This window comes from Austrofundulus limnaeus, unplaced genomic scaffold, assembly GCF_001266775.1.
Source record: "Austrofundulus limnaeus strain Quisiro unplaced genomic scaffold, Austrofundulus_limnaeus-1.0 Scaffold93, whole genome shotgun sequence".
Lineage (NCBI taxonomy): Eukaryota > Metazoa > Chordata > Actinopteri > Cyprinodontiformes > Rivulidae > Austrofundulus > Austrofundulus limnaeus.
Genome location: NW_013952495.1, coordinates 821,993 through 833,936, shown reverse-complemented (window position 1 = coordinate 833,936; position 11,944 = coordinate 821,993). Strand labels below are relative to the sequence as shown.

The 11,944-nt window shown below is 39.3% G+C and overlaps 1 protein-coding gene across 2 annotated transcripts in view; it reads left to right on the top strand.

Annotated features, from left to right (window-relative positions):
- Positions 1 to 8,541, top strand: part of ephb6 (eph receptor B6) — a gene marked incomplete in the record, with an annotated part of 65,650 nt that extends 57,109 nt beyond the window's left edge. For both annotated transcript variants that reach the window (XM_014012632.1, XM_014012633.1), the window contains 12 exon segments: positions 1,247 to 1,328; positions 2,391 to 2,515; positions 2,601 to 2,763; positions 3,584 to 3,698; positions 3,778 to 3,833; positions 4,510 to 4,626; positions 4,712 to 4,959; positions 5,073 to 5,291; positions 5,377 to 5,526; positions 6,816 to 7,000; positions 7,090 to 7,248; positions 7,337 to 8,541. In XM_014012632.1, the coding sequence (XP_013868086.1) occupies positions 1,247 to 1,328; positions 2,391 to 2,515; positions 2,601 to 2,763; positions 3,584 to 3,698; positions 3,778 to 3,833; positions 4,510 to 4,626; positions 4,712 to 4,959; positions 5,073 to 5,291; positions 5,377 to 5,526; positions 6,816 to 7,000; positions 7,090 to 7,248; positions 7,337 to 7,442 (1,725 nt within the window).
- Positions 8,542 to 11,944: the final 3,403 nt, after the last annotated feature.

Here is an 11,944-nt window from a genome sequence, read left to right as displayed (position 1 = left end):
TGCGCGTACGCGCACGGGGGTACCCATCTGCGATAGCCTTAGAGGGCGGAGCTTACACGAAATAGAACATGATTTTATCCATCCGGTTGTATCTTTCCACCATTCTTTGCCTTGGCTAAACGTCTCTTCTTCCCTGGTAGAGAGGACATGAGCGCAGGTGGCATCTGTGTGGAGGTGCCATCTAGTGGCAAACTTTGTTGTTACAACCAATTCGGTGCCACTCAGACACTCATTTTTGTAATTTTCAAAATGTATCTAAGAGCTGCTTTGAATGCTTAAAGCATTCACCTGAAACAAACTGGAATTTTTATTGTATTTGTGTGTGTGTGTGTGTGTGTGTGTGTGTGTGTGTGTGTGTGTGTGTGTGTGTGTGTGTTTTGGGTAGAGATTTGACGTTCGCGAACAATCCTAATCTTTTGAACAGCTCTTTACAATGAACAATAGGAGCCGAGTCGCGGGCAGTAACGAGACATTTGTAGTTTTATTTCTTTTATTCCTCATATAATCTTTATTTTTTCATTATCGCTCCCGCTTTGCTTTTTCACAGAAAACAGGCAGAGCAGTGGAGTACAGAAACTCACGGTGAAAGGAGGAGGGGGATTTCCGCTTGACAAACACATGGTTCCACCCACATGACGGGATGACGTCATTACGTACGGCTACGTGATGACGTATTTCCCTACGTGATGACGTATTTCCCAACGTGATGACGTAATACGTTCAAAATCGAACAGTTCTTTTGAACGGCTCTATGAAACAAACAGCTCCCCAAGATCCAGATCCCTTCAAAGAGCCATTTATCCCGTCTCTAGTGTTGGGGTCTCATTTCCTGACCAAACGGAAGTCATCTGGCCCACTGACCACCAGTTGCCCATCCCTGATCTATAATCTTATTGGTGTTGTATTTGCAGAAATTATTGCAGAAATTACTAATTTGAACTTCCTTCTAAAGAGCAGAACTGTGACTGTCGTGACATTTTTATCATTCACAAAGAAAAGTGGCAAAACTTCTGTGCAGTATTATTGCAGAAGTACCACATCATCAAAAACACACATTTATTATTTAACTCTGCATAGCACAGTTAAAATCAAGCCTTATTTCTTATTCATAACAGGCAGACAGTTCTCATTTACTACTACGAGTTGAATCGACTCGGTGGATAAGCTTCGTTTTTTTATGTTGTTTTTCACGCATGTCATAAATGTCAGTGCAAACTCTGAATGTCACATGTTCCCATATTGACAGGTGCAAGCCATGAACGAGGTGTCGGCTCTGAGTCCTTTTCCAGCTCGATACACCAGCATCAATTTCACCACCAGCCAGTCAGGTGAGAACGGGACAGACAGGATGAAAAAGATGAGATGAAAGTAGATGAGATGCTGTGGTGGTGGTGATGATGATGATGATGATGATGTGTGGGTCTGTGTGAAGGGGATGTGCCCCCCCCCCCCCCATCTCCTCTTCATCTTCTCTGTTCCCGCTATCTGGACATGAGGTTGCTGGAGGTTCCAGTATCCTGTCAGATCTCATTATGTTCACTGTGCAGAGAGAAAAAGGGGATGAATGAGAGACGGGGAGACAAAGAGATGGACAGACAGACAAAGAGATCAAAGCCAATGAGCAGGAAGAAGAAAGAAAAAAGGGGGGAATTGTGCAGACAGGGTGCATCGTTATACAGCTTTCCAAGAAACCCATTACAATTAAGTAGAACCTCAATTTATCTAAATGATCTCAAATCTTCTCGTGTGTGCTCCTGGAGTATCGATTAAATGGAAAGAATTCTCGCTGTAACTGGACCTTCCTGCCAAAACACCGGCTGTAATTAGATCCTGCTTGGCTCCATAAAAACTCCACTTTTAGTCTTTAATGAACCTACAGTTTCTATCATACTGCCCCCATGTGGTTACTATTACCTCAGTGCTACTTTATTCTTAAATAGTTAGAAATCCAGTTTAATCCTGTTCCCTCTCAGTAATTACAGTCTACTTCAAGTCATCTTATTAAAAAACAACAATTCAAATCAATTCAGTCCAGTTCCAGGTTTTGTGTCTGTCTGATTCACATTACCCCTCAAAGAAGGACTTGCGCTTCAAAGTGCGCCGCCTGACACATCCTTCAATGAGGCCTTATTCCTGCATTTAAAGGGGGTATTATGTGATTTCCAGGCACATAGTTCAGTTCTATACCAGAATCAAGGTTTAGGGGAGGGGATTGTGTTGTTGTTGATGTTTTCCGTATAGAACACTAAACCTTGGGTTGTTTTATGATTTTAGAACTTGTTTTTTAATGTCTTAAAACAGTTTTAAAAAGCTCTTTTTTAGTAAATCAGACTTTTACTTTATTACCAATCATGAATACAATATTAAGAATCCTCCGCCTCTGGTTTCAGTCCCCAGTACTGTTCCTGTGATGCACCAGCTGAGCCGAGCCCCAGACTCCATCACGCTCTCGTGGCCCCAGCCGGACCGACCCAACGGAGACATCCTGGAGTACCAGCTCAGATACTACGACAAGGCACGTGCCAACAAACAACATTTTGCTATTGTTCTGAAAAGCTGAACAAATTAAAAATAAGAGTCTCTTCATGCTCCTCCCACAGGGTTCAGATGTGGACAGCGCCTTCAGTGTGTACAGTGAGACCAACACAGTGACCGTCAACTCTCTGATCCCTGGCTCCATTTATGCCTTCCAGATCCGGGCCCGGAACGAGCGAGGATACGGGCCCTACAGCAACACCATCTACTTCACCACACTGCCTTTAGGTACACAGCAGCAGAGCAAATAAGTCAACTTAGAAATGTAATATGACTTCATTTATGTAAGACACCAGTTGACCTTATGAATTATGAAAAGTGGAGCTCCTGAAATATTCAGCTGTTCAAAAACAGCAAGGAGCAAAGCACATTTTATACCATAATCTCCTTTATGGTCAAAAACTACTGATAAGGTGGATTTTTACAAAACATGATTGAGCCCCAGATTAAACAAGTTAAATGTATTTTGTGGTGATTTACTAAAATCAGGTCACAAGTTCAACAGAGTTTAAGAGTTTGAGGAAGTTGCAGCCAAGAGAAACACAAAGCGTAAATATTGGCTTGATTCTCTGTGATTCATGCAAATTAAGAACCATGAGCCAATTAGCTTCCAGGAAACGCTGGAGATCAAAGCATCCTGACCCGAGTTTACCTGACTAGACAAGAGAAGGAGCCAGATAAAGTGACCTTAATGGAACATTTTTAACTGTCAAAACACATATATAGAAATGATACCTTGATCACACTAGATGTAAAATATTCTGAGAATCAATAACATCAAATAATTTTCATCCACACTGGAGATTGTGTTGAACACAGTTTAAAGGCTCAAGAGCAGCTTGTTGTTTTGGTTTCTCCCACATTAAAAAGTAAACTCACTTCCCCTCAGTTTCAAGAAAGTTCATGAAATTCAAAGTTAAAATTCTGGGAAGTTTACGAGTTTTTAAAACAGCTGTGGTTGAAGAAGAACAAGAAATTACAACAAACAGATCTAAAACCTCCTTTCCTTGGTAAGTTTTTTCTTTGCTTTTTGTTATTTTTGTCACAGAGGAACACTCGCAGCAGATCCAGAACCGACTTCCTCTGCTCATCGGCTCGGTGATGGGCGGCGCAGCGTTTCTCCTCGTGGTGGCAGCCATCGTGGTCGTGGTTGTGTTCCGCAGGTAAGCTTTCAAAGAATCTGTTAGTTCAACTATTTAATATTCTCTTTTTATTGATTCCTACTTTTCCTTCATCTGGTAGCAAGAGGAGAGAAAGTCCTTACAGTGACAGACTTCAGAGATACATTAGTAACCGAGGTGAGTTTCATTTATTCTAACTTTATTAGGTTTTACTTTAAGCAACACAGATTTTTTTATTTTATTGAAACTGTTGTTTTAGCTATTTATTTAAACCTTAAACTTTAATTTATAACTTAAATCTTAGCCTTATTTTGACTTAAAAAGAAAGAAATTGCCTCTTTATAGACTGATTAAATGATTTTTACAAAGCAAGTGGCCCAAGGGTTGTGAGGGAATTCAGTTAAAGTATATTATTATAGAAATGGGCTTATTGCTAATAAATTAAAACACAGATTGTTCAAGGAATTTATTATACACATTAAATAGAATATCTGCCATAAAACAACACTTACAATTTTAAAAAGGACAAAGCAATGACTTAAGACAATTATTTTGATGCTTGTTTTATTTGATGCCAAGTATGCAGACTAATAAAAAAAGCTGGATGAAAGGACCAAATTTAAACACACACAAAAAAAGATAATTACTACAGAAATAATGCACATTGATCCAACTAAAACAAATTAAAGATAAATTAAAATTGGGGAAAAAATATGTAAAACATTTTCATAAATGATCTTTCCAACAAAGAAAAAGATGCATTAAAAGATCCTAAACTCATGTTCATGTTTCTAACTCTGTGACTGATTGGTGAAACTAAAAGTTACAATAATTTTAAGTGTTTTAATTTCAGGAGGAGTGAAGTATTACGTGGACCCTTCTACGTACGAAGACCCCAGCGAGGCGGTGAAAGAATTCGCCCGTGAGATCGATCCTTCCCACCTGAAGATTGAGGAGGTGATCGGAGCAGGTAAAGCTGAAACTCTTTGATCTCACTGGTCGTGTCTGAAACCATAGCCCCGGTGGAAACTGGTTTCTCTCCCTCTCCGCTGCAGCTCAGTTCGGCGAGGTGTCCCGCGGTCGTTACCGCCCGGCGGGCCGGAGGGAGGTACTGGTGGCGGTGAAGACTCTGCGCTGGGGGGCGTCTGACAGGGAGAGGGGGATGTTCCTCAGTGAAGCGGGGGTCTTGGGGCAGTTCGATCATCCCAATGTGCTGAAGCTGGAGGGTGTCGTGACCCGATCGCCCCCAGAGAGGATCATCACTGAGTTCATGGAGAACGGACCCCTCGATGGCTTCCTCAGGGTGAACAAACATTAAAACTCATGTTTTTATTTTATTGTTTTGATAAGACGTTGGTGTTGGTGCCATGAAATTCCAGGTCACAGCTCAAATATTCTGTTTTGCTTCTTTTGCAGGAGAACGAAGGTCAGTTCAGCATCCTCCAGCTTGTTGGGATGCTGAGGGGAGTCGGAGCAGGTATGCGTTACCTCGCTGAGAGGAACTTTGTCCACAGAGACCTGGCTGCCAGAAACGTGTTGGTCAACTCCAACCTGGTCTGCAAAGTGTCTGACTTTGGCCTCTCCAGACTCATGAGGGGACTGGACCAGAACATACCAACATACACAGCCTCTCTGGTGTGTTCAGGAACCTGGAGCTTCCTCTCAGTTCAGTTTATTTGACCACTAATTTAACTGTTTGCTGTTTTTTATCCTCCAACAGGGCAGTAAGATTCCTGTGAGGTGGACCGCACCGGAAGCTTTTCAACATCGCAAGTTCAGCTCAGCGAGTGACGTTTGGAGCTTCGGTGTCTTAATGTGGGAGGTGATGTCCTACGGAGAGCGCCCCTACTGGGACATGAGCAACCAGGAGGTGGGTACGAAGATTAGAAATGTTGAACACGGAGCTTTGATGCCAGAGTTTTAAACTGTTCATGAACCGCAGACTTACAGCCATTTAAGGTAATGCACACTCTTATTAGGGGTGCAACGATACAGGAAATTCACGGTTCGGTTTGATACTTTAGTCTCACGGGTCGATATTTTTTTGATACAAAAAGAGAAATTTCCATGCCCCTTTTAACTTGTAATTTATTTATATTAATTAGTTAAACCTCAAAAGTACAGTTTTTAAATTAAATGTTGCTGAAACAGCAAGTTTCTCAGTGGATCTGCGCTCAAAAATGCAGCCTAGGTGGAGTCGAACACAGATCCACTGATCCTTTAACACAGAGCATCTTCAGAAGACATGTTGATAAAGTAAAATTTTTAAGATCTGCATTGTTCGATACGGTTTGATACGGGTACATGTATTGTTGCACCCCTAACTCTTATGTACCAGTAATCTTTTAGCTCTCATATGTTGTAAAAAACTTTCAGCTACTACACCTTTTTTGGGTTGGAAATACTGGACGGCTCCATGATATTTTTATTACTTTGTTGTATTATGTATTTTTGTATTGTACAGTACTTTGTGAAGTTATTTCCAAGAAAAGTGCTTTATAAATAAAATTTACTTACTTACTTACTTACTATACCACACCAAATTTAGCTCCATAACTGTAAAACTGACTGAGTTAGAGTCATTTAGGTGTTTCCTAAGATCAGCTGGCTGTGGCGGCCATCTTGAATGGGGCTGGCACCAAAAATAATCTGTTATAAATCTATATCTGATGATTACTTTATGAGAGTTTCATCAAATATCATCTATCATTGCCTTTTGGGGAGAGCAAGTGATGAAAAAACAAAACAAAACAAAACTGTAAACTGCGTTTTACTGTTTTTTTATTTCATGATTTCTGTAAAACTCAAAAAGTTAATAAATAGTTATGATAGTTAAAACATTTTTCCTTATATATTTTATAAATAAAAATAAAAACATCTAGAGTTTTATTTCATAATAGATCAGAATAAAGGTTGTAGACCTGGTTGCTTCAGCTCTGATGCTGATACAGTGTTTGAATAAAAGCTTTCTCCTTTTTTCTTCCTCCTGAATATTTAATTAGTTTACCAAATGCCAACCAGCTGAAATCTCCATAATTTTCCCCGGGTTGCTTTTACAAGTGCTCAGTGATCAGTGACCTTTTCTGAGAGCCAGCCGCTCCAAGCCTCCTCCACCATCTGCCCTACTTCTGCTGAATGTCTTCCTCTGCGTGTCTGCAGGTGATGAAGGCGGTGGCGGATCAGTACCGGCTCCCGCCCCCCCACAGCTGCCCCCCCGCACTTCACTCCCTGATGCTTCAGTGCTGGCAGGCGGAACGGGCGGACCGGCCGGGCTTCGACTCCGTCCTGTCCTCTCTGGACCGGCTCATCAGGCACCCCGCCTCCCTGAAGGCCGAGCCAACTCGGTGAGCTGCGTCCACAAACGCACGGCGGGGCGGCGGGTCCTGGTTTCATCACCAGGATTTTATGAATCTTGTTTTTGTGACATTTACAGAAGCTGCTCGCAGCCACTTCTCAGTCCGACCCCCACGGACCTGTCGTCTGTGGCGACAGTCGGCGATTGGCTGAAAGCTCTGAAGATGGAGCGGTATCAGGACGAGTTTGAGCGAGCGGACCTGGACTCGTTAGACCGAGTCAGCAGACTCACCATGGAGTGAGTTCTTTAAAAGCAATCACAGACAAAGTATTTTTATGTTGTTTTCTATAAAATGCAGATTTTTCTCCTCTGATCTCTCGTTCAGGGATGTGCAGAACCTCGGGGTGAACCTGCTGGGACATCAGCGGAAGATCGTCAGTGCGGCCCAGCAGCTCAGGGCCTTCCTGACACAGGGCCAGGTGGAGGTCTGAATCTGCCCCGTGGGTTTCTGTGGTTCCTCTGGTTCTGCAACGTTTCATAAGTTCTGACGGAGCACATTTTAGACCAAACCAGCCAACAGCGACACTGTGTACTGTAAATTCTGACAAACTGAACCCACTACCAGAAGGGGCGGGGGAAAGTGGTCTCCCAACCAGTCACATGAGACAAATACCAGAAGATAGGTGCACCATGGGAGGTCAAACTAAAGTTCTGAGGACTTTCAAAGATGTTTTGTGATTTTTTTTTCACTTAATTTCACTTTCTTGTCATTTGCCTTCCTGTCTCCACATCGATCTGCATCGATTCTTCCTCCCTGAAACCTTCAGATTCTCTCATACCAGCTGACTTTAATAAAAAGTTATTTTGTTCAAATAAAAAAATTCAAGGTTGGAGATCTTTCCTCGCAAAGAATTGCGTGAAGACAATCAGAGCCCTATTTGTTAGTTTTACCACTTCCTCTTTTTAAAAACTGCCAAATTTCTTTGCCACACCTGGTGATCAAATCAAATGAAGTCTTGTATAGTTTTTTTAAATTATTTTTTAAGTTTTAAGTTTTGAGTGAACTTGTTTTAAAGTCCAAAACAAGGAAGCTCAGTCAAAAAAGATGCCTCTGTAGAAACTCTAAGCCATGTATGACGGCATATCCAGGGTTTGAAAACAGCTGTTTCTTCTTTTTTTTTCTTGCTGTTTTCAGCTCTAAAGCTGTAAAATTTCACCTCAGCTGCAAACATTCGTCTGCAACTAAATCAGAAGCACGGCACCATTATGTGTACATTTCACACTTCACCTCTTTTTGTTTGCTTGCCTGAGTCACTGAAGCGCTGCGAATCGGTGAAATGGGAAGGACGGATAAAATCTGATCTGATTTACACTTGAAGGGAGCAAAAACGCTGCTGAGGTGCCCGTTGGTAGCATCTGTGCACTGTGTGTGTGTGCGTAAGAATATGTGTGTGGGTGGGTGTGTGAGTGTGTGTCTAAGATGAGTGTGTCAGGCTACACACACTTCTACCTGTTTACTTGTATGAGTGTTCACAACTATTCTGTAATTGTGCAAATTTCTTAAATAAATATGAATTTATTAAAAAAAAATCTTGGGCATAAATGTTAATTCTTGTATCTTTAGCCCTCAGGAATTTGGGACACTCTGAACAAAACATATTAAATTGCTAATTTTAGGACAAAAGATAAAAAAAATAGGGGATAAATTACTGTTAAACTAAGAACTTTGTCTTGTTTAAAAGTTGTGACACAGCTGGGTCATATCACCTCCTCTTCTGATAACTAAAATATCTTTTGTTGCAGCCGAATAAAAAGGTCACAGTTTGTTGTTTGGTGTGACCCTAGGCTGCAGTATTTTCAGTACAAATGTTCACAAAGATCTAGTTACTAGAATAATCCAGTGTTTGGAGCTGCTGTGCGTTCAACAGTTCCTTTACTTTAAATTAATCTTTTTTCAAACAATCCTTTCATGGTCACAGTTTATTAATAGAGATGAACACTAGAGTTCCCACTGATTTGCATTAATGTCAAAGTTGGTGGTGTTACTATGAGTCATCTGTATCTTACCTGCAGTAGAGCTTTTTCAAGTAGTCTGTTGGTTATCCTGGATGGATGGATGAAACTAAAGTCATGACCAAGATGGCTTCAAATTTTTAGGCACCTGAAATTCAATATTGTAGAATAATCAGCAGCTGTCACAGAAAACATCATGACCACTGACAGATAAAATAAAGTATTAATGGTACCTGGTGGAGAAGGATACAAAAAATCAGTCAGCGAGTGAACAGTTGGTCTACGATGTGTTGAAACCAGCTAAAATGGAAAAGAGTGAGGAGTTTTGTGACTTTAATAAAGGTTAGATGATAAATTTGCTGACTTTTACATGATCAAAAACACAAATACATAAAACACCTGCAGAAACATCTTTATAACCCAACTCACAAGTCAAAATTTACTTCTGCTGCACATTTAAAACACAAGATGACCAAAGTGTATAAAAAGTAAAATTTATAACAATAATATATAGAAAATAAGCAGTAAATATAAACTATTCAATTCAAAAATGCTTTATTGATCTCAGAAGGAAATTAATTAGTAGGTTATAGTTTACAATAAAGCTAAAAATAGAACTAAAATAATGAGTTTTGTTGGAATATTTCTTTCACCTTGAAGCAGAAAATAACACCTTCATGGTGTGACAAAGTGAACTTTGTGTTCCACAGATCAGCAGTTTTTCAACAGAATCACTTTCTGAGATCTGTTTGGATCAGCGGGAGGCCAGAAACAGACACCGCTGTCCCACATCACCCTCAGCTGATACCAGAGCAGATCTGAAACCAGGACACAAACACAAACCCCCACAATGCATTTCCTGACAACACGTCCTTATTCTGCTGCGGTGCATTTAGGGACATTTTGCACAAACTGCTTATATTCATTCCAAATATTTTTGAATGAATGAACGGAACATGCTGAGAAATTTGAAGATTTCTTCATTTAACTAATAAGGTTGACTTTTAAAAACTTTGCACAGAAAAATTTTAACCTCAGGACTTTTCTTGGTGTGCAGATTTATTTTGTTTTATTTTATTTTATTTTTTGGAGCATTTATCTACATGAGCACAACTTTAAGTGAATCTTAAAAGCACAAAAATGATTTTCAGAGCCTTTGTAGAATAGAATAGAATAGATTAGAATAGAATAGAATAGAATAGAAATAGCCTTTATTGTCCCACAGTGGGGAAATTCAGGACTGTAGATTGTAATTGTAGAACACACAATTTACTGTTAGCAATAAATGCATAAAGTAACAAAACATATTCATAATTAAATCAAATAATTATTTGAACTGATGTGCACTGAAAAGCACTTGGAAATTATAAAGACATTAAATAAATATTTTCTAAAAATAAAAAAATCTATTTTTGAATATTTATTTTCCATTTAAAAAAATGCTAAAATAAAAAAATATCTGCAAAAATTACAGCTCAGATATCTCCAAATTTCTCTTTGTTTTATAAATTAATATACATTGTCTTGCCTTTTTAAAACTTTTTTTACCTAAGAAAAGTTGTTTTAGAAATTGACACATTTGGTAAAACAGCATCAAATCTTAATGAAAAAGTTGAGTCAAAAGAATTTAGTGAAAATAAAATGTTAAAGTAAATCAACCATTAAAGTGAAAGTTCAGATTTTTTGTATTAAAAAAAAGCTACAAACAGCAGATATCTTATCTTACCTGCTGTCAAGATTAACTCTGAAAAAGATCAATGAGCTAACAATTAACCATAGTGTAGCAGGGTTAAGATTGAAGTGAATTTATGCCATTTTAAAACTATATTTGTCTCAAAAAGTCCACAAATATAGTTCATAAGATGTTATAGAGATTTGCAAACTCTATTTCTCCAAAATGAGGTTGTTCAAAAATGTAAAATTCACACCAATGTAAATATGTAATGCTGCATTACAAAGAAGTGAAACAAAACTTGTCGTCACTCACAGTTATTGTCAGAAATACAAATCTAATGTTTATGTCAGTTCAAACAAGTTTTTAAAAATCCCAAAGATGGACATTATAATTCATAAAGTTTAAAAATTAAAATCAAGTTGAAATGTGTTAATAAAAACAAATAAATCATAGTTCTTTGTTGGGCTTCTTGCATAATGATCATTTAGCCTGATGGAGCTCAGTGACCTGTCACAGGTGTGCAGCAGATCTTTGTATAATAATTGTTTTCTGTGGCGTCTCAGCCCAAATTAACATGACACTGTTCCGTGTGTTCAGAAACACTTGCACAAAAACCCACAAAATCATGTTTTTATGGTGTTATTGTTTCCTTATAAAGACTCCAACAGTGTGGAAACCATCTGTCTTTATGTCACTGCTTAAAAAATGCTGCTGCCCATCTGGTAAACAGCTATTATCTCCACAATACCAAATGACGACCACATCTTCAGGGCTTCCCGTAGTGTCTCCCTAAACCCTGTTTGTCCTGCGGCTAACCTCCTCCTCTGAGTCACCATCTATAAACGATACGGGAAGAAATATCTGGAAGCCGCCACCAAGGTGAACAGAATAAGTCAACTTAATCAAGATGAAATTTGTGGTGGGGAAATATTAACTTCAACTAACATAATGAACCATTAGCTTTGTTTTCTGCCTTCAGAAGAAAGTGGCATGGCCTCACTGGGCATGACATCGCCAACCTCCAAATGATCATTATGGTCTTTGTACTATGGCAATTACCGTATTTGTGATTGCTCCTGTTGACATGTGAATGGTGTCCAACACATGAAATCACTGTGAATGAAACTAGAGAAAAACATGAGGAGAAACCATACATCATCTCCATCGTTTTAATCCCAGCTTTGAAGACATTGTTTCCTGGTTTAGAACAAGGAAAAACACATCAGTTATGAAACCGCAGATTAAAATCCTGAGATTCGAGCATTTTACAAACAGGTTTTCTTCACAGGTCACTTGAAACAACAA